Here is a 23,311-nt window from a genome sequence, read left to right on the forward strand (position 1 = left end):
TGGTTGGACGCTGTATTATGAGTGACAAGCTTCAGACAGCAAATCATAAGATTCTGATTCCTGAACACTCTGATATAGTGGTACTAATGCCAAATGCTTATTTAAACTATTATTGGATACATCTGAGATATTTAAAAATAGTTTGATTGCTAAATAATTTGGGGAAAAAAGGCATTAAAACTTAAAAGGTACCTTAAACTACTGGAACATCATTCAGTCTGCCCCAATTAAAATTTGGAGGTGAGTGGTTGAATGTTATTTTCCTTGTTTCTTTGATTTTAACATCCATCTTCCACCACTAAGTTCCTTTACCTCAGGGCTAAGAGTAGTATATGTATTGCACTAGTTGTGTTATTGCTGCATGGCTGATTGGAAAGTCTCATAGAAGTGAGAAGAAGACATTTAACCCAATGTACAGTAACAGGAATCTGAAGTGCTCACATGAAATAACTTGTCATCCAAATATTAAGACTTGATAATGCACCATAATTTGTTTGATGGTGCATGTAACCACCTCTACTTTTTGATACAAAAAGGAAACTAAAGAGGAGTAGAACAATTGAATGCAAGAGAATAGATGTGGACAGAAAAATGTTTAAATCTTAAATTTAATATCTGCCTTGAGTCTGAAGACTTGGTAAATTATATATCCTGACTTCCTGTTTTCAATATTTCTCCCCCTGCATAAGACCCTAAGACATAGAAACAGAATTAGGCTATTCAGCCCATCAAGTCTGGTCTGCCATTCCATCATGGCTGATCCTGGATTCCACTCAACTCCATAACAGATTTGTCAGGCAAGATTTCCCTTTACAGAAACCATGCTGACTTTGACTTGTTTTATCATTAGTTTCCAAGTACACCGAAAGCTCATTTTTAATAATAGACTCCAACACTTTACCAACCACTGAGGTTAGGTTAACTGACCTATAATTTCCTTTCTTTTGCCTTCTTCCCTTCTTAAATAGTGGAGTGACATTTGTAATCTTCCAGTCCTCCGGGAATGAAGTGATTCTTGAAAGATCATGACCAGTGCATCTGTTATCTCTTCAGCAACCTCTCTCAGGACTCTGGGATGTAGTCCATCCGGTCCAGATGGTTTACCCACCTTAAGACCTTTGAGTTTGCCTAGAACGTTTTCCTTTGCCATAACAATGGCACTTACTCTTGCTCCCTGACACCTGTGGACCTCTGGCACACTGATAGTGTCTTCCACAGTGAAGCAAGATGCAAAGTACCCATTAAGTTTATCTGCCATTTCTTGTCCCCATTACTATCTCACCAGCATCTTTTTCCAAAGGTCCAAAATCAACTCTCACCTCCCTTTTATTCTTTATATAACTGAAAAAACTTCTGGTATCCTGCTTTATACTATTAGCTAGTTTGCCCTCATATTTCATCTTTTCCCTCCTTTTTGCCTTTTGTTGGGTTTTAAAAGCTTCCCAATCATCTAACTTCCCACTCACTTTTGCTACCTTGTATGCCCTTTCCTGGCTTTTATGCAGCCCTTATTTTCCCTTGTCAGCCATGGTTGCCTACTTCTGCCATTTGAGAACAATTTCTTTTGTGGATGTATCTACCCTGCACCTTCTGAACTATTCCCAAAAATTTCAGCTTTGCCGTCATCTCCTCCTTTCCTGACCTCACTATCTTCAGCATTTCTCTTATCATCCTCCTTACTCTCTCTTCTCATACAAACACATTATTCTGGCAATATGAGTCCATCAGCACAGGAATATCTTAACCTTCTTCAAACTTAGATGTTTCATGAACATGTACACATGACCTGGGCATGTGAAGTTTTGTTCTTTTGGACTCTGGTCAAGTAGCCAAGCTTTTGTAATTTTCTGCAACAATTATAACATGCAGGAATGAGAGTTCACTTACAGTAAAAGTACGGTGCAAGAAATAATGCTTGATAGTAATTAGCTCTCAAGCCCTGTTGAAAAGCTGGTTTGATTGAAAAGATCTTATAAAATTTCTCTGCCACAAATTTAGGTTAGATTTAAAATACAAATATTGCAACTTTATGCTGTTTAAAGTATTGAACTTTATTGAACTGATAAGCTAGATAACAAATGATCTCTGAAAAAAATCCTTTTGTTCTCCATGTTTAACTTTAAGTTAGTCTTGGCTGGATTTGCTTTAACATTTGAACATGAATGCTGAATGTTCTGACAATTATTTTGAGAGCAAATTATGGGTCATTGTTAAATTCTCCCCATTTATTTATATATGTTTGAAACAGTTCGAATTTCGTGGTTCATATTTTCATTCAGACATCTTTTATTCGGCCAGTGTGTTGTAGCTACCATTGCTTTTGGCTTGGGAATTAACAAGCCTGATATCCGTAAAGTTATTCATTATGGAGCTCCTAAAGAAATGGAATCATATTATCAAGAAATTGGGAGAGCTGGCCGGGATGGTTTGCCCAGTGGTTGTCACGTCTTATGGAGTTCTGCTGACATGATGTTAAACAGGTATGAAAGCTTACTTTTGTTTCAGGTGAATAGGTGGTGTTCATTGGTACTGGAAAAAGGGAAGTGCACAGCATGGTCAAAGGGAATGCTCTTTTTTTTAACTTAATGCGATTTTTCTCAGTGGCAGAAGTTAGTTTTCTAATGTTTTTAAAATTGATTTTATTGTCATATGCATAAGTACATGTACTTGCAAGTACAAGTGCATTTTAAAATTAACTTGTTTTAAAACAAGCACAAAGCATTCACAAGACATCAATTATATAAGAGAGAACACAATTAGAACAAAAATACACAAAGTTCACTGTAGTGCAAAGTAGATATATTATTGCTTTACTGAGGTAGTGATTAGGGTTGTGCAGTTTGGTTCAAGAACCAAATGTTTGATAAAGAGTAGCTGTTCCTGAAACTGGTGGTGTTGGACTTCAGGTTACTGTACCTCTTGTCTGATGATAACTGCAAGTGGGGTAGACACTATTACTGAGGGCAATTCATCCAGTGAAATTAAATAGTTTTTGCTCCCAATTAGTTACATTCTTCCTTCCCTCTTCATAATTGTGTCTGTACATTAGTGAGTTTTCAACTCCATTCTTAGGGTGGTGACCAGTTTTAACAATCCCTCCAAAGTGAACTTGTTTGCAAAGAACGTATGAAGTAATAAGGTGAGCACTTTTTAAGTTCCTGGATGTCAGCATCTTGGAGTATCTGTCCTGGGCCCATCACAAATGCAATCTTGAAGAAGATATGTCAGTGGCTTGACTTTAAGAGTTTGAGGAGGTACAGGAGCCTGAAAACCCACATCCAAAGATTCAGGTACAGCATCTTACCCTCCACCATCAAATTTCTGAACTGTCTGTGAGCACTGCCTTATTAATCCATTTTCTTCTCAATTTATTATATTTTGTAGTCTATACTAATTTTATGTAGTTGCATTGTAATTTTGCTACAAACCAATGATTTCCATGTCATATCAGACAGTGATAGTAAATCTGATTCACTCCTGATGAAGGGTTTCGGCCCGAAACGTCATCACTACCTCCTCCCATAGATGCTGTCTGGCCTGCAGAGTTCTGCCAGCATTTTGTGTGTTTTGTAAATCTGATTCTGTTAGTTTACTGTATGAACAGTTATTTGTGATTATTTAAGGCACAGCCTATTACTTAGTTTAAGACCCCAGAATTACCAGCTGCCCTCTGGTCCTTCACCATTTGACTATTTTCCATTAACGAATCAAGAAAGGGATCTTAATCTCACCTCAGGTCCATCTGTATGTATTATCCTATAGGGGTCATTATTTGGAATCAGTTAGGAGTCTTGGATGATCATCTGAGAAAAAGGCTGAATTGTAGGGCCCAAGTTTGAATTACAGGAAAACTCCAATAATTGGCCAGTCCATTGTTTGGAAATCCTAATACGGGCCCTTCTTCCTATTGCTCTCTTTAAAGTCACAGTATTTCCATTCAACTCACTGGGGTCCCATTTCCCATGCTCCTTTTAAACTCACTGGGGCCCTGTTTCCATGCACATCTTAAACTTACTGGACTCCATTTGTTCCTGTTCATGCCTTAAAATAACTGGAGCCCTGTTCCCTGTATACCCTTTAGGTTCATGTCCCAGTTCTCTGTGCTCTTGTATTTATTACCATGAATACTTTTACTCAGAGCTTTATGTGAAGAAGTGCTTTCATGACACCATAGTTTATATGACAATAAACTATTCATAAAAATTATTAGAAACCTTTGTAACCCTATATTGAATTTTGAGTATTATTTACAAAACAATAGTAAAAATAAAGGTATGTTTTACTAAACAATAGTAAAAAAAAATGCTATGTCTTACTAAACAATAGAAAAAAAAAATGCTATGTCTTACTAAACTCTTGCCAGTCTATGGATAGTAGGTGGCATAGCCCACTTATTTATTTTATCGGTTTGATTTTCTGTTCTTAAATATACTGTTTTGACCTAATGATCAAGCAAAAACTAAGGAAGGATGCATTCAGAAAGCAAGTCGTACTGCGTTATTATTGCGTACCTTTTAGTGGTTAGGTCAAGAGCGAGTTCACCAGTGTGCTGGCATTGCAAACTTGCCTTTAGTGAATGGTGGTTCAGCACAGGAAAAGCTGAAGTGTATTAATGGTACATTACTATGTAAGTTATGTGAATAAGGAAGAAACATGAGCGTGCATGTTGGAATTGATATGGTCATCATTTCTTCCACAGGCAGCTGCTGAATGAGATTAAGAGTTCAACATTCCGTAACTACAAAATTAAGATGATGGAAAAAATGAAGAAATACCTCACTTCATCCAAGTGCAGAAGAAAGTAAATCCTCTGTCAGCCATTTCAGTGCAGTTTGATAGCATTTGTTTTTTAAGTTGGCGTCTTGTGTTCTGGAGCTGTGTGCAAGGAATTGAATGTATAAACAAGGTTGAAGGATGTATTGTTGAAAATGCGCTCTTTAAATGAAACATTCTACTGAGGACAGGTCTGTTTGCTTAATTAAGAAATGATTAGAGGAGGAACAGGGAACTAACATTAAAATTTTATTCAAGGTCTTCATTAATCTTATTGCTATTTGTGCCCATCTCCTCTGTAATGCCTGATTTGAATCTCTTCATTCTCCTATGCTCTAGGGAATAAAGTCCTAACCATTTCGACTTTTCCCTGTAACTCACATCCTCAAGTCCTGGCAACATCCTTGTAAATTTTCTCTGCATTCTTTCAATCTTATTGATATATTTCCTGTAGATAGATGACCAGAACTGAACAAATACTCCAATTTAGGTCTCACCAACGTCTAATACAACTTTCATGTAACATCCCAATTCCTGTACCCTGTACTTTGATTTATGAAGGCCAGTGTGCCAAAAGCTCTCTTTATGACCCCATCTACCTGTGACATCACTTTCAAGGAATTATAGATCTGTATTCCCAGATCCCTCTGTCATATAGAAATTAATTATGGCTTTACTTCATCATCCTTGATTATCCCTTAGCTTCTATCATGACCAATCGTTGACAGCTGGTGGAATGACCTGACCTAATTCCACTCTTCTCATCTCTGCATGATAAATTGGAGCTCATACAATGATTCATTCTTGACCTTGGCTTTTCTCATTCACATCTTGATCTTTCCAAAATAAAGGCAAATACACCATGGAAAAGGCCAGCTCTCTTTTTCAAATACCCTTCCCAGCTGCCACTGTCTTTATTGCCAACCCACACAGATTAAACTGAGCACTTTTAGTTAGTGTATGAACTCTTTAACTTATTTTCCAGTTGTGAGTGATAACAAGACTGGACCAAAATGGGTTTCTGTAGGATGCACTCAAGTATAGAATCATGGTTGAGGAGATCTTTGAAGTGTTACTTTGAACAGGTGATGCCAGCAATGAAGAGCCCACACAAGTTGCTGGGTCTCTTGCCCTCTTTGTGCTCACCATTTGTTCTTTAGTTCATGGGCCTCGGCTGTCAGATGTCCACTGATCTGTTTCTTTTCCCATGAGACATAATGAGCTTCCATTCTAGGTACACCTTTAATTTGCAGATAATTATTTTCTGGTCATTCTCACTAAACAAGGTGGCTTTGGAAGTTGATGGTATCCTTGCTGAAGTTTAGAATTTGGCAGTGGAAAAACTTCAATCACAATTCCCCTATTCATTTTTCATACCTGGAAAGAGGAAGATATACCAAGAGGCCTTTGAGAAAAGGACAGTGTTCAGAGAGGTATCTCCCTTTGGTCTGCCGTGGAAAGTAATTGCCTGATCCTCTTCCTTCCAGTGCCTGAAGAGCTACTCCTTGAATTACTCTAAACTGAGTGCATTAAGAGGCAGAGTAAACATGGTTTTCACTGCACAGCAATTGCAAGAGAAGTACATGCAACAGCTCCAGGCACTATGCACAGTCTTTCTCAGGAGAAGGGGGAGTGGAACCAGGTGAAGGAAGCTTACTATTTGGAGCAACTGAGGAGGCAGGCTTTTGATTGATGTGGTCTAAGGGAATGCTTGTGGGTTGCTCAGTATGGCCCTTTTGAAGGATGATATGATTTAGGACTTAAAGTGGGATGTTACTTCTTTAATACCTCCCCCCCCTTTATAAATCTATGATTGTTCAAAGTCCTGTTACCTTTACCATAACCTGTTACATTCTCCTCAGTTATCCTCTTTGTGCTAACTAAATCTACCAGTTCAGAGTTGATAAATGCTGCTATTAATATTCTTAATATGTTTAGTGTCCTCCATGGCTTTGTATTTTCCTGTTCCTATAATTTCTTTCAGCCCTATAATTCCTTACAACCAAATTTTTTCAATTCTGTATTTTTGTTTATCCATTACTACTTTGCCTGCTTTTAAGAATCTGCCTTCAGTCGTTTGGATCTTAATCTCCTTAACTTTTCCTAAATCACAGGACCTTCTACTGTTGTCACCTTTAAGGCAGTTCTTAAAATTTACCTCTTGAGCTAAGCCTTAAACACCTTTCTGAACAACTTCTTTGATTAATTGTCTCTTTTTGAACATCAGTAGGGTTGTTTTCTTACATTTAGTGCATATGTAATGTAAGTGGTTGTAATATGTAGGGAGTTGCTTTGTGTGCAATGGTTATATGTGACTACTTTGTTTTTAAAAAAAAGTAATTTGTTATTCATGAATTGAAAGTTGTTGTATTAATGTCACTGTTTTCTTGAAGTTTCGTCAGTTCCTTATACACTGAAATTGTCATTTCTGCCTCACAACCCATTTAATTAATTTGTAATCTTGAGCTAAAAATATTTGACAGCTATTCAGTAACAATATAGGACTTCATCCCAAGTATGTTTGCCTGATGATTTGTAGGTGATTACATTTATTTTGTTCCTGCAGTATTATCTTGTCTCATTTTGAAGATGAACAGCTCAGGAAGGCCACACTCGGGATCCTTGGAACTGATAGATGTTGTGACAATTGTAGATTAAGGTAGGTGATCCTGCTGGGGATACAGACAAAGAAGATTAATGATCAAAGTGTCCTTTTGGGAATAAAGCCTGTGAGCAACACAGGCTTCATGGAGCTCAGAAATTTATTTCTCAGTGTAGTTCAGTTTATTAATTCAACTATTTACTATCCAATGAAGATAAATAGTTTTTGTGATTGTATTTATAAATCAGTATTAATATTTCCCTTATTACTGTAATTTTAACAAAAAATACTCAATATACAGTGGCATGCAAAAGTTTGGGCACCCCTGGTCAAAATTTCTGTTACTGTGAATAGCTAAGCGAGTAAAAGATGACCTGATTTCCAAAAGGCATAAAGTTAAAGATGAAACACGAGGAAATCTGCAGATGCTGGAAATTCAAATAACACACACAAAATGCTGGTGGAACACAGCAGGCCAGGCAGCATTTATAAGGAGAAGCACTGTCGACGTTTCGGGCCGAGACCCTTCGTCAGTCCTGACGAAGGGTCTCGGCCCGAAACGTCGACAGTGTTTCTCCTTATAGATGCTGCCTGGCCTGCTGTGTTCCACCAACATTTTGTGTGTGGTGTAAGTTAAAGATGACATATTTCTTTAATATTTTAAGCAAGATTACTTTTTATTTACATCTTTTACAGTTTCAAAATAACAAAAAAGGAAAAGGGCCGAAGCAAAAGTTTGGGCACCCTGCATGGTCAGTACTTAGTAACACCACCTTTGACAAGTATCACAGCTTGTAAACGCTTCCTGTTGCCAGCTAAGAGTCTTTCAAATCTAGTTTGGAAGATTTTCACACATTCTTCTTTGCAAAAGGCTTCTAGTTCTGTGAGGTTCTTGGGCCGTCTTGCATGCACTGCTCTTTTGAGGTCTAGCCACAGATTTTCAATGATGTTCAGGTCGGGGGACTGTGAGGGCCATGGCAAAAACTTCAGCTTACGCTTCTTGAGTTTGTCCATTGTGGATTTTGAGGTATGTTTAGGATCATTATCCTGTTGTGGATCCTCTTTTCATCTTCAGCTTTTTTTACAGATGGTGTGATGTTTGCTTCCAGAATTTGCTGGTATTTAATTGAATTCATTCTTCCCTCTACCAGTGAAATGTTCCCTGTGCCACTAGCTGCAACACAAGCACAAAGCATGATCGATCCACCCCCGCACTTAACAGTCAGAGAGGTGTTCTTTTCATGAGATTCTTCACCCTTTTTTCTCCAAACATACCTTTGCTCACTGCAGCCAAAAAGTTCTATTTTAACTTCATCAGTTCACAGGACTTGTTTCCAAGATGCATCAGGCTTGTTTAGATGTTCCTTTGCAAACTTCTGACGCTGAATTTTGTGGTGAGGACGCAGGGAAGGTTTTCTTCTGATGACTCTTCCATGAAGGTCATATTTGTGCCAGTGTCACTGCACAGTAGAACAGTGCACCACCATTCCAGAGTCTGCTAAATCTTCCTGAAGGTCTTTTGCAGTTAAATGGAGGTTTTGATTTGCCTTTCTAGCAATCCTACGAGCAGTTCTCCTGGAAAGTTTTCTTGGTCTTCCAGAGCTCAACTTGACCTCCACCGTTCCTGTTAACTGCCATTTCTTAATTACATTACAGACTGTGGAAACGACTACCTGAAAATGCTTTGCTCTTTTCTTACAGCCTTCTCCTGCTTTGTGGGCATCATTTATTTTAATTTTCAAAGTGCTAGGCAGCTGCTTAGAGGAGCCTATGGCTGCTGATTGTATTTATAAAGCTTTACAACTTACATCACCTGGTCTTTCCTAACGATGACTGTGAACAAGCCATAGCCCTAACAAGTTAATTAAGGTATGAGATCTTGGTAAAAGTTATCTGAGAGCTCAAATCTCTTGGGGTGCCCAAACTTTTGCATGGTACTCCTTTCCTTTTTTTCACTCTAAAATTGTACAAAACAAAAATAATACACTAATCTTGCTTAAAATGTTGAAAAGAATGTTTCATCTTTAACCTTATGACTTTTGGAGATCAGTTCATCTTCTACTCACATAACTATTCACAGTAACAGAAATTTTGACGGGAGTGCCCAAACTTTTGCATGCCACTGTATTGTGAGCCTGGTGCCATTATTTAGATGGTTAACTGAAAATATAAACATCAGTAATTTTTACACTATTTTGAATCATTAAAATCATAAAGACAAAACCTCAGTTGTCATATATAACTGTGTTGAACAATTTGCTACCATAATAAATATTCCACTGTAGCTGCAATATGCTTAGGTTCAAGACATTGTGAAATGTTATGTGGAAGAAGACAAATATAAAATACAGGATATTTAATAAAATATACTTAATATAAAATTGTATCTTCAGAGGTTGGTTGTCTAAATTTTAGGTAGTGACCCAGTCTGAGTTTGGGTGCTGAATGCTTGGTTGTAGGCTTCCTTCATTTAAGTGACAGTGGGCAATTGGCAGTTGAATCAACCAGCAACTGAAGATGTCTTAGACTTTTGATGAAAGGTCTATGTCTTGAAATGTTAGTTATGATACTCTTCCAATAGATATGACCTGATATGCTGAATATTTTCTAGCATTTTCTGTTTTCATTTTAGATTTCCAGCATTGCAGGGTTTTTTTTAATCTTTGAAGATTTTTGATGTCCTTGTCCAATATCTGTTGTCACCCTTCAAATCAGAATTGATTGATACTACCATAAGCTTTCATGTCTCAGATTTGTATCTTGCCATGATTGGAGTTGTCCTTCAGTGGTGACTCAGAAGTTCAGAATATTTTACAATGTTACAAGTACATAATGTGTCAAATATAAGTATTAATTATTTTTCTGCAAGGAATGCAATCACATTTATGCTTTTTTTGTTTGTGATTTATTTCAACATTCCATTAACTGAATGATTTTCCTTGTTACTTGTTGTAGAATTGGAAGCTTTACTCCTGCAGATGACCAAGAAAATGAGATGGATGATTTTGGAAAGGAAGCTTATCAGCTGCTGACTGCAATATGTATTTTAGGAGAAAAGTTTGGTCTTGGAGTCCCTGTTTTATTCTTGCTGGGTTCTGTAAGTATTTCACTTATTAAGTCAAGTATACCAAGTGTCAAATTTGGGTATATTTTGATATTAGGTCTTTACTGGAGGTTTGCACCAGATTCATGATATCGATGCTAATTTCTTTTGGGAATCAAGACTTAAAAGTAGAGCATTGTTAGAGAAGAGATGATGGTAAGCAGGTGAAGTTTAGATCCCGGCCATTTTTAGTCCTTATTTTGTTCCTTATAAAGTGTGTGTATGTGTAAGACATTTAAAATTGAAATTTAACTGGTTGTGTAAATTTGACATGCTGGAATTAGAATCATGCTCTTTTTTGCAGTGTCTTTACTAGTAAGACTGTAATGTTTAATAATGTATTCTAATATGCATGTCTATATTGGAGTTCAGACAAGGAAAAGTAATAAAATCATACACGTTTGTAATAAAATGCTGGAGGAATTTAGCACACCAGGCAGCATCAATGGAAGGAAAAAGATAATCGATGTTTTGAGCTGAGACCCTCAAATTGGAGAGAGGGATAGAGGGGTGATAGCCATCATAAAAATGTGAGGGAAAAGGGTGAAACAATAGTTGGCAAGCAACGGGTAGATGCAGATAAAATGGAAATAGTGAAGGTGTTTGGTGGAAATGACAAAGGAAAATGAAGCAAAGTGTCAGCTGTTTGAAGAGCATTCTAATTAGTTTCACTGTGCTGCTTTAACCCTAGAACCCTGAAAATGGTTTCAGGTATATATTAAATTCCATTCTAAAAGTTATTGTTTTAATTTTCTTTCCCCTATCTATTTTCAGCAGAACAAACCATCCATATCACCCAACCCAATCCATTAAAAAAGCTGTTTATGCATACTCTGGTTCTTTTGCCAGTTATGCTCAGCTTTATCCTATGGTCGCCAACTAATCTGCTTGAGAAAAAAATGTGCCTTTTTCAAGTTGTCTTCTTTAAATCAAAATACTTTAAATAACTCTCTTAGATCATTTTTTCCCCCTGCGGTACACTAAAGATTAATCCCACTCAATCCATAGAATAGATGTTTTCAGAATTTCTCGGCACCATATTTTAGGCTTTCTGTCTCATATATAGTGCCCAGTAATGTATGCAGCTATAATAGTGTGGTTTAGTGTTGTTGATTCTTAAACTCTATTACAATGTACGAAGCCAAGGATCTTGACAATTATATAACTAATATGCTGTGCATGTCATGGTAACTGTGATGTATTTGATAAATGATGAGCATATTTTCCTTATGTTTGCAGTACTCACAGCGTTTGCCAGAAAAGCATCGTAATCACCATCTGTTTGGCAGTGGCAAGAACCGTCCTGAAAACTGGTGGAAGGCATTAGGTCATCAACTTACCATCGAGGGCTTCCTGAAGGAAAACTCTACCTTCAAGAGATTTGCTGTCACAGTAGCTCTTTCCACAAAGGTCAGCTTGATTTATGTTTCTATTGGGAAATTAGGAAGAGAACAAGATGGTTATATATTGTCAAAATACATTCAGTTTACAAGTGATTGCAAATGGGGTTCAGTAAAATTCATAAAGAAGTGAATTGATGCATATTTTGAAGCCAAACCCATGCTCATTCCAAAGAGTTGAATTAATGGCTTCAATCATAAGTATTTGGTAGTTTAACAGCTGGAATTTGTGCTTGGTTCCAATTACTATCAAGAATATTTGTATCTTCCTAAAAGTATTATTACATTATTTTTTGCTGGCATTTTTAATTCTCATATTTGGTCTACCACTTGTGATAATGTAAAAGAGTTAACTTTCTTTAATGCAAGCTACTCCTTAGAATTAAAATGGAAATATTTAACTTAAAGCTCAACAATACTAAGCCCAATAAACTTAAATTCCAATAAGCCAGCATGTGCAGGACTTTGTTACTGGATTAGTAGATTTTATGAACTATTGGATGTCAATTCTCCTTTTAATTGACTTTTCTTAGATATTACATAACATGAATATAAATTGTTCGTGAACCAAGTAGGTTTGAAGTGGAGTGTGGAACCAGAACCTCAGTGAGGGAAAGGGAAAGCAAGAACTGGGACTTAGATGAGCAAAAAGAACAAACCCTTGCTATTCCATCTTGTGGTTCACACAATAACAGAGTTTTAACTATATTGATAACTTTTGGTGTTGATCAAATGAATGTTTTATGATTTTTCATTTGACTTTTTTCCGTACTCAATAGATTTTTATTTATATTGAATGTTCCTGACTGAATAATTCCATTAACATTTAAACAGAAGGTTCATATTATGCTTCCACTATGCATCTACTGCCCAAGGTTATCCCAAAACACTTAACATTCAGTAAAATACTTAGGATATGCATGTTATCATAGGAAATATAGCAATCAATTTTCACACTGGTGTGTTTCATAAATGCAGTCCTTTTATTTCTACGTAATTTGTTTTAATGATATTCATTGAGGGATAATCATTGTCCTGGGTAAACAGAGGAAACTCCTCCGCTTCTAAGTAGTGCCCTATAATCCTTTGCTTCTCAGGACAGTACATTGGACTCTGGTTTTCAGTATCATCTAAAGTCCTGTACACCAATTCTGCAGTTGGGGTGTTAGCCGATAGGTATCGTGTTACGTCTTCAGAATGGAGATTCAATGGACTAGCTGTCTGGTTTTGATGAGAATGCCATTAGTGGATCCTTTGTAAGCTTAAAACCTTTGTTAACCTGTATAGATTACCAAGGTGAAATAATGAGATGCCAAATGAAAAGACATTTTATTGCCTGGAATATCAAAGGTGACGGAAGAGATCCAGGGCAAGGGGACATAACAAAATCTGTGCCTGCCTTTCCAATGAGTAATTGTTCAAAGAATTCTCAGTGTAGAATTCTCACCCACAAAATATAGCAGATGTGAGCTCAGTTAATATTTATCAATGAGATAAATAGTATTTTATATGAAGGAATATGGGAGCATGGTAGGTGGATGAAAGTTTTATAAAAGGCTTGAAGGGACTAAAGTCTTTGTTCCTTTATCCTAAGTACTTTGCCCATCTGTGCTATTCATTTAAAGCCTAATCTTCTGCAGTATTATAAAGAAAGTAACCTCTTGGTCAAGTTACCTAATGTCGTTATTGTGGATGCCAATACTAAGTATTTATGACACTGAGCTTAATTCTGTTAAAAAAAATCTGCATCTGGTCTGACATAGGTTAAAGTAATGCAAATGAAATGTTAGACGAACTCAATAGGTGAGGCAGCATCAATGGAAGGGAATAAACAGTCGACGTTTCGGGCCCAGACCCTACATCAGTACTGGAAAGGAAGGGGGAAGAGGCCAATAAAAAGTTTGGGGGGATTAAAGTGGTTGATTCTGGATAGTGGCCATTAAGTTGGGAAAGGGTTAGCAAATTCCTGCAATTACAATAGGCCTCCAGGAAATGAAAAGCCCATTTTAATCAATGCCTACTCTTTGCAGGATGTTGCCCCTGTTGCATGTGCATACTACTTAGTATTAATCAGCAACAGTATTTATATTTTTTTAACATGCAGGTGTTATCGAGTGAAGCTGCTTTAATTAATGCATGGAGGTAAAGTTGTCTAATGAAATATACATACTTGCACATGAACGCACTCTGTTCTTTATAAATATATTAAGGAAATACTTCTCAAGTATCATAATCAAGGTTCAAATGGAATGGATGACTTTATACATGCCAAAGGAATATTGATGGCAGTTATTTAGATGATTTTTTCCAGTTTGAAATATGCAAATTATTGCAGGAAACTTTGTTATATAGGTCTTTGTACCATGTGTTAAAGAAGAAAATGTGTGGGTTTTCATCCAGGGAGTGACAGAACTTGGCACATCCTATGAAATCTTCTAATGAAAATTTGCATTTTCACAGGGGCGAGCATGGTTGAAGAAGGCAGCTAATGAGTCTTGTCGTACTCTTCTACTTCCATCCACTGAAGAACTGAGTCCAAAAGTGTATGTGTTTACGATATTTCAGTTTGACTTCAGTTTGGAGTAACTAATTAATTTTAAAACAGTTTCATCCTCTTTGATAATTTCACAAGTATGTATTTTATTTGCAGTCATGTTCAGCCTCCAACTTCATCACGATCCTCTGCATTGGCCACTCAGTCAGAGTTTCAGGTTTCTATTATTCACCTTTTTACTTATTTTGCTTCTTGTAAGATAATCAGTGCATATTATCTATGTCTTATCTTCCTTCTGTAGAATCTGCATACTTGAACTTTTTTTAAGTGCAGTATTTCTAGTTGATAATGTTTTACCTCTTGTGATAAGAATCTTCTTATTCAAGGTCTTTTTTTAAATCTCAGGGTTTTTATATAATAGAGTAAATTAGAGCTCTGTGTGGTTTTAAGTTTTTGATTATTGTGTAAACATCTTTCTAAAACATGACTGTTATAGTTAATAGTTGGTTAATGCAAGTAAAATGTTGCTTATTGGACATAACATGGCAAGGATGGATGAGAGGTGTATGGAGCGATATGGGCCAGGTGCAGGTCAGTGGGACTAGGCAGAAAAATGGTTTGGCACAGCCAAGAAGGGCCAGTAATGTTCTATGGTTCTAATACTATTTTTTAAAAAAATTATTTATTAAATTTTAGAAAATTACAAAGAATAAATGTGATGATAAAATAGTGAGAAAAATAATATTAACCCTCCCCCCTCCCCTTAGCCCTCCCCCCCTTAACCCTTATCTAAAGAAAGAAAAAAAAGAAGAGAAAGATTGCCTGGATATCGGAGGATCCCCACATGCTTCATGGAGTTCAAAATAATTTTAATATTTATTTTTACTTTCCCCAATTACTTTATAATTTTATCTTCAAAGGACCTATGTATTTAATCCTATCTTTTGTAAGTATGGGAGCCAAATTTTCAAAAATATATCATATTCATTTCTTAGATTGTATGTAATTTTTTCAAGTGGAATACAACTAAGTATTTCATAATACTATTTTCCAACAAAGAAAACTCTGGCCAAGATTTAAAATTCCACAAGCCAAAACATTTTTTTTCTTTAAAAAAATTCTTATTAATCTTAGACACCATCATGTCTCACTTTAAACAAAACTTTTGATAACATATTATGTGGAATATTTAGAACTTACAGACCAACTTTGAGTGCTTCACATCTTTGGAGCTCCAAAATGATGTCAGTTATTTATAGGTGCAGTATACCAGAAGCCATATTTGTGATGCAGCCAGTACATGTAGCAAATGCTAACTAGACAGATGATGACACCAGTCAGTACGCACTCTTGACTTGATGGTAACATTGCCAATTTGGAAGGCAACATACTAGCCAATGTCTTCAACTTCACAAAGCACATTCAAGTGACAGAAAGGGCCCATCACTCATTAATGAAAGCCGTCATCAATTACTTGAAGATTAGGTGCTGTTTGATCTCTGACTAGATTTTGACTATATTACAAGTATTAATGATTTATATTTTTAAAAGTCTATAAGGAATGGTGTAGCATGCTGTTAACTATTGTTTTCTGGACACTAATATATTCCAAACAATATGCTGAGGGAATGAGGAGAGCTGCTGGTGGGCAGCAGGTTTGAGAGAGGGAACGAAATGCTTTCAGCAGGAGCTTTAGCCATCCAAGTACTCATAGGGAAAACAAATGTCTAATGAACTTCAGTGAGGATCAATGTGAGGAAGATTGACCTTTCAGTAGCTGCAGATATAATTGCTTTACTGAGCACCGCAGAGAGTGCATTACCAAGGTTTGTCGAGGTGCAAATGAACTTTTATTCATGTTCATTTGTCCAAGTTGATGCTGGAGATAACAATAACATCTTTCATATGTATACTTCACAGACAGCCCAAACAGAAAGGACCAAAGTTGTCTCTTCCTTTTTCTTTCTCAACTGCCCTATATAATTGATGGTACATACTTTTCTACCATGATGTTCTGGTTATACACAGTAACTCCTCCACACTCCTTGACATTGAATACTGAGTTTTATCAGGCCTTTCAATATACAGAATATTTTAATATGTACATACTCATCACCTGTCTTTTGTAAAGCTACTAGTCACCAGAATAGATAGATAGATAGATACTTTATTCATCCCCATGGGGAAATTCAACTTTTTTCCAATGTCCCATACACTTGTTGTAGCAAAACTAATTACATACAGTACTTAACTCAGTAAAAAATATGATATGCATCTAAATCACTATCTCAAAAAGCATTAATAATAGCTTTTAAAAAGTTCTTAAGTCCTGGCGGTTGAATTGTAAAGCCTAATGGCATTGGGGAGTATTGACCTCTTCATCCTGTCTGAGGAGCATTGCATCGATAGTAACCTGTCGCTGAAACTGCTTCTCTGTCTCTGGATGGTGCTATGTAGAGGATGTTCAGAGTTATCCATAATTGACCGTAGCCTACTCAGCGCCCTTCGCTCAGCTACCGATGTTAAACTCTCCAGTACTTTGCCCACGACAGAGCCCGCCTTCCTTACCAGCTTATTAAGACGTGAGGCGTCCCTCTTCTTAATGCTTCCTCCCCAACACGCCACCACAAAGAAGAGGGCGCTCTCCACAACTGACCTATAGAACATCTTCAGCATCTCACTACATACATTGAATGACGCCAACCTTCTAAGGAAGTACAGTCGACTCTGTGCCTTCCTGCACAAGGCATCTGTGTTGGCAGAATGACCTATCCTGTGCTCTAGTTACAAGCCAATGGTAGCTAATCTCTTACTAAAAGCTGATCTCATCCCCGTGTCTGCAACATGTAGATGCAGATATTAAAATTTTAGCTTTGAGCATACTAACTTCTGAAACCTGTCATAATTGATGGAGATTGCTGTTAGCTTTGAAATAAGGGTGTGTTAAAATGAACTGCATCTGAGGCTAATGCTGCAGTTGGTATGACATGAAAATCAAAAGAAAAGAACTGAATATCTGAACTAGAACAGGAAATGCCGGAAAAAAAACAACGGCACGATGTTTAGAAAGGGAAACCATGAGGGTTTTGGCCCTTCATCAAAAATACTGGCATTTGATAGGATATGACATTTTACTCTAACTACTTGTTTGAAGAAGTTGAAATAATACATCCTGGTTTTGGTGGATGGACTTGTTGGTCTATTTGCAACCACTCTTTTCCAAATATTTGCCTGTAGACTATGTTGCTTCTTGTGGAACTGTTAATTATCTAGGACATCTTAATCTAAGGTTGTGGTAGACCACCCTCTCCCATATTCTACCAATCTTTCAGGCTTCCTAAGTGACTTTCAGTTTTGCACAACTAGCAGCATCTGCTCTGCATTGCATTTTTAACAGTTGCAGGAAGTTATAATTTGTGCTAGTCACTTACAATACTGACCTTTTGTTGATATATCTAAAGGAACTTACAGATAGTGTGCGCTGGAAGCAGAAATCAAAGGTTTCAAAGGTACATTTAATGTCAGAGAAATGTATACAATATACATCCTGAAATGCTTTTTCTTCCTAACCATCCACAAAAACAGAGGAGTGTCCCAAAGAATGAACGACTGTTAAATGCTAGAACCCCAAAGTCCTTCCTCCTGCACAAGCAATGATCCCCCTTCCCCCCACCGGCAAAAAAAAAGTATCGGCACCTGCCACCGAGCACTCAAGCGTGAGCAAAGCAAAGACACAGACTTGCAGTACTCTAAAGACTACTCATTCACCCAGTATTCAACATAAAACAGGTTCTCTCCCTCCCTAATAGCAAGAAAGAAATGTTTCTGCTTCACAGTGAGAGTGAAGACATAATAAACAACTCGCTATTTTACAATGTTAAAAGTCCATTGCGTCACTTTTTCCAAGCTCTGTGCCCGAAGATCTCAGGTCACTGGACACACGTCCAAAGATCTTCCAGCTCCCACGCGACACCAGTCCGGGACAATGACCTTTGATCCGTCTGTGGAGACGAGATCCTAGGCCTCCAAAGGTGAGCCGAATTCTCAGGCTGCGCCCTTGGCATGTCGGATAACGGCCAGTCGTGACACCCCGAGAACGGGTTCCATTCCTGCAAAGAACCAAAGTCAGCATGTAATTCCAGGTTAGGGTCTTCAAAAGAACCCTGAAAGGGAAAAATAGAGATATTAAAGTTGGAAATAGAGCTGTTTCCAAAGATGCAAGCTAAAGAGTCGCCACTTAGTGCCATCATTCAAGTAAATAGACAGATTGAAATGCATGTATTGTCAACGTACAACTGTACACATGATATCCCCGTTCCTGATTTTATGGTTATCTAACTTAATTCTAATGTAATACCTCTTATTTCTTAATATCATCTACTTATTTACTTTTCGTGTTCTTGTGCTTACAAAACTGCTTGCCAAGAAAGTTAATTACCAGACAGAACAAATGAATGGAAATCTAAATAACTGACAACATTATTTACATTTGTGATTCTAAATTAAAACTACATTAATATTCTGACACCAAAATATTGGTGCAGATCCCAGTGATCTGGTTATTGTATCAAGGAGACAAAGCATTTTGATCTACAAGTAAACTAAATTAGTAATTTAAACTTGGCCAAACATCTTTAATTATGAGGGTATCAGTACTGCAGATTGAAGCACTTATTCCATGAGGTGCTGATTTTGATCATTAGACAATAGACAATAGGTGCAGAAGTAGACCATTCGGCCCTTCGAGCCTGCACCGCCATTTTGAGATCATGGCTGATCATCTACTATCAATACCCGGTTCCTGCTTTGTCCCCATATCCCTTGATTCCCCTATCCATAAGATACCTATCTAGCTCCTTCTTGAAAGCATCCAGAGAATTGGCCTCCACTACCTTCCGAGGCAGTGCATTCCAGACCCCCACAACTCTCTGGGAGAAGAAGTTTTTCCTTAACTCTGTCCTAAATGCCCTACCCCTTATTCTCAAACCATGCCCTACCCCTTATTCTCAAACCATGCCCTCTGGTACTGGACTCTCCCAGCATCTGGAACATATTTCCTGCCTCTATCTCATCCAATCCCTTAATAATCTTATATGTTTCAATCAGATCCCCTCTCAATCTCCTTAATTCCAGTGTGTACAAGCCCAGTCTCTCTAACCTCTCTGCGTAAGACAGTCCAGACATCCCAGGAATTAACCTCGTGAATCTACGCTGCACTTCCTCTACAGCCAGGATGTCCTTCCTTAACCCTGGAGACCAAAACTGTACACAATACTCCAGGTGTGGTCTCACCAGGGCTCTGTACAAATGCAAGAGGATTTCCTTGCTCTTGTACTCAATTCCCTTTGTAATAAAGGCCAACATTCCATTAGCCTTCTTCACTGCCTGCTGCACTTGCTCATTCACCTTCAGTGACTGATGAACAAGGACTCCAAGATCTCTTTGTATTTCTCCCTTACCTAACTTTACACCGTTCAGATAATAATCTGCCTTCCTGTTCTTACTCCCAAAGTGGATAACCTCACACTTATTCACATTAAACGTCACCTGCCAAGTAGCTGCCCACTCACCCAGCCTATCCAAGTCACCCTGAATTCTCCTAACATCCTCATCACATGTCACACTGCCACCCAGCTTAGTATCATCAGCAAATTTGCTGATGTTATTCTCAATGCCTTCATCTAAATCGTTGATGTAAATTGTAAACAGCTGTGATCCCAATACCGAGCCCTGTGGCACCCCACTAGTCACCACCTGCCATTCCGAGAAACACCCATTCACCACTACCCTTTGCTTTCTATCTGCCAACCAGTTTTCTATCCATGTCAATGTCTTCCCCCCGATGCCCTGAGCTTTGATTTTACCCACCAATCTCCTATGTGGGACCTTATCAAATGCCTTCTGAAAATCGAGGTACCCTACATCCACTGGATCTCCCCCGTCTAACTTCCTGGTTACATCCTCGAAAAACTCCAGTGGATTAGTCAAGCATGATTTACCCTTGGTAAATCCATGCTGGCTCGGCCCAATCCTATCACTGCTATCTAGATATGCCACTATTTCATCCTTAATAATGGACTCTAGCATCTTCCCCACCACCGATGTCAGGCTCACAGGTCGATAGTTCTCTGTTTTCTCCCTCCCTCCTTTCTTAAAAAGTGGGATAACATTAGCCATTCTCCAATCCTCAGGAACTGATCCTGAATCTAAGGAACATTGGAAAATGATTACCAATGCATCCGCAATTAGACATAACATGATCCAGGTGCAGAAAGAAAGCAGCTTTCATAAATTGCGGTTCATTTTTAAACAGTTTTTTTTAAAGTAGATAGTTTCAAGAGGTGACATAAGCACCCAATAAGCAATTTGAATTTAATTGAATTATCAATTTAAGCTAATTGACAAGAGGCAAATGTTGTATTTTGCTCATCAATGTATGTAGCCACATAAGCATTTAGCTTCAACTGTTCAAGATGGCCACGCTAATTGCTTCTGTTTGAGAAATTAGTTTTAGCACTGCTCTGTGCTATTTTCAGTTTTTTTTGAGGGTCCTTCAGCATCATTTTTTAATTTAAATACATAAAAATTATTTATAGCTGTGTGTGAGACTTCATATAAATTGATTTGAATTGGATTTGTAAACAATGATGTCTCGATCCAGTTCCTTATCCATTTAATAATCCTTGGTAAATAGAGAAACCTATGGAGTAAATAGGCATAATTGGATCAACAAGCGCATTATTCTTTGTGCAATTAATTGATTTGCATTTTTCACCCTAAAATGTTTGGGTGACAAATATTTCTTGCTTGTTTAAAAATTCAAAATTACAATTGGGGCAATGGAAGCTTATTTTAGAGCATCTTTATTTGATTCTAAAAGAAGTTACTTGAGCAAAATTCACCTCAATTATTTGGAACAAAAACCCCTTTAGTTGCCTAATGACCTATTTGGCACATAGTATTCATGTGATTATTCAGTTAGCTTTACAGAAAGTTCACTGACAAGCAAAAATCTGCCTAGCGCTCCACAGTTTGTTAGTTTATGTATGAGTTGTAGCATCATCAGTGATAGTTGACAGAAAAGACTAGTGCAATTTCTGATACCAATAGCAGGCAATGTTGAGATTTTCCAAAACACTGCAGGTTAAAAGCAGTAATTATTGTTACTAATCATATTCATGCCACAATTTGCTTGAAGGAAGTGGAAGGGTAGTTCTTTCTGATTGTTCTGGACATTACCCCAATCTCTTAAAATCCACCTACTCCATTTTTCTTCCTCTTGCAATTCCCGGGGACTATTTTTCTTCCCTGTTCACTTGCTCCTTAGTTTTTACAATCATTCTCTTTTCACCAGTAACCACTGGTCATGGAGGTATTTCTTTCCCCTCAGGTCACCCCTCAGTGACTGTAGCAACTCCTCCTTGCCCCATCTTTGCCATGTAAATTAGTTCTTTCTTGTGTAAAACAGAATGAGTGAAGAAATGTACCCCTATTTCACGCAGCTGTGTTTCATGTGCTGTAATGGGAAGAAGTTGAATAAAAGTCACTGAATATTGTCCAAAGCTGGAAAATATTCTCATGATGAAGAATGACAGATGTAGTCAGAATAATATTTCTGACATATATGTATCTAATTTAGCCAAAAGATTCAAGTCTCATTCAACTTGGCAGTCCACATCCCATGCTATTTTGTTTGGTATTTTGTACACCACATTTGAAAATTGTTGTCAGAATTCACACTTTTTTGTTCATTGTCAATTCCACTATTTTTATTCTTTTTAAGAATGTGTCATCGCGTGATGGATTTGTAAGAGAGCAGAGAAAAGAGTATGGAAAGCTGTTTGTCACATCTGCAATTAAAAGGTAAACATTTTGCAATGAAGCTTATGTTCAGTAAGTCCACTAAGAAAAAATAATGACCTTTGGAATTCCAAAATTACTAGACTTGTACATCAGGTTTTCAAGACATCATTCATAGTCATATGGTAACACTGAGCAGTGTCACTTTTCATGTCAAAATCATACAGTAAGGTAGACATTCCATTCAAATGTGGCTGGAAGGCAGTGTGGCCTTTAGTGCTTTAGATAACAGGTTGAGATGAATAGCTGATGTTGCTAGTAGAAAGTCTGTTCATTCTAATCTGAAAGCTGTGACGAGAATCTTTGACTAGACTGAAAATTACAGAATTCATAACTGCTGAATAATTCAGGCATTACTCTACAAGAGTTGGCTTCATAAGTAACTTGGGGGATTAGAACCTTTCCGTCTTTAGGAAGTGGAAACCATAGCAAGAGATTTTAATTTTATGCTTTAAAAAATAAACAGCTTCTTCCCCTCTGCCATCAGATTTGTAAATGGCCCCTGAACCCATGAACAGTACCTCATTATTCTTTATTTTTGCACTATTTATTTTGTCAGTTTTTGTAATGTTATGTCTTTTCACTGCCAAAAGTCAACAAATTTCATGTCATATAGGCAGCGATAATAAATCTGATTCTGATAAATGGGCTGTTTTGTGAACCTAGTTGAATAAAACATTTCTATACATTGACCATTAATTAATATTCCAGGTGTAGCTCAATGTAACAACAATGGTGTACTAGTGAATCTTTGTATTTATCAGTGCCAGTGAGATTGTTGATTTGGTCTTGGTATCTTAAGACTTTTTACATTTTGTTGGTTGAGTATTAAAAGAAACAGCTGTTCCTTAAATATGAGATGTCAATAGCGTCAATGATAATGTGTTGTGAAGGGTTTGTGAAATTTGATAACGAGTAGTGCAACTCAGTAGTGAGATTTAAAGCATAGTGTAGAGATAACTTAGATCTGTGAGGACTGTTCTTCAGCAAGTTTAAAATTATTTTTAAAAGTGTTTGATTATGTAAATCAATTGTCGTGTTATAGTGTTAGAGGACTGACAGCTGTCTTAACACACACT

The 23,311-nt window shown here is 37.3% G+C and overlaps 1 protein-coding gene across 3 annotated transcripts in view; it reads left to right on the plus strand.

Annotated features, from left to right (window-relative positions):
- wrn (WRN RecQ like helicase) overlaps window positions 1-23,311 on the plus strand; it is a 141,496-nt gene that overhangs the window by 81,515 nt on the left and 36,670 nt on the right. For all 3 annotated transcript variants that reach the window (XM_073042519.1, XM_073042520.1, XM_073042521.1), the window contains exons 20-27: window positions 2,299-2,480; window positions 4,700-4,801; window positions 7,340-7,432; window positions 10,331-10,472; window positions 11,718-11,888; window positions 14,339-14,421; window positions 14,529-14,589; window positions 22,156-22,235. In XM_073042519.1, the coding sequence (XP_072898620.1) occupies window positions 2,299-2,480; window positions 4,700-4,801; window positions 7,340-7,432; window positions 10,331-10,472; window positions 11,718-11,888; window positions 14,339-14,421; window positions 14,529-14,589; window positions 22,156-22,235 (914 nt within the window). The remainder of the gene's footprint in view (window positions 1-2,298; window positions 2,481-4,699; window positions 4,802-7,339; window positions 7,433-10,330; window positions 10,473-11,717; window positions 11,889-14,338; window positions 14,422-14,528; window positions 14,590-22,155; window positions 22,236-23,311) is intronic.

Source organism: Hemitrygon akajei, chromosome 4 (assembly GCF_048418815.1).
Source record: "Hemitrygon akajei chromosome 4, sHemAka1.3, whole genome shotgun sequence".
Taxonomy (NCBI): domain Eukaryota; kingdom Metazoa; phylum Chordata; class Chondrichthyes; order Myliobatiformes; family Dasyatidae; genus Hemitrygon; species Hemitrygon akajei.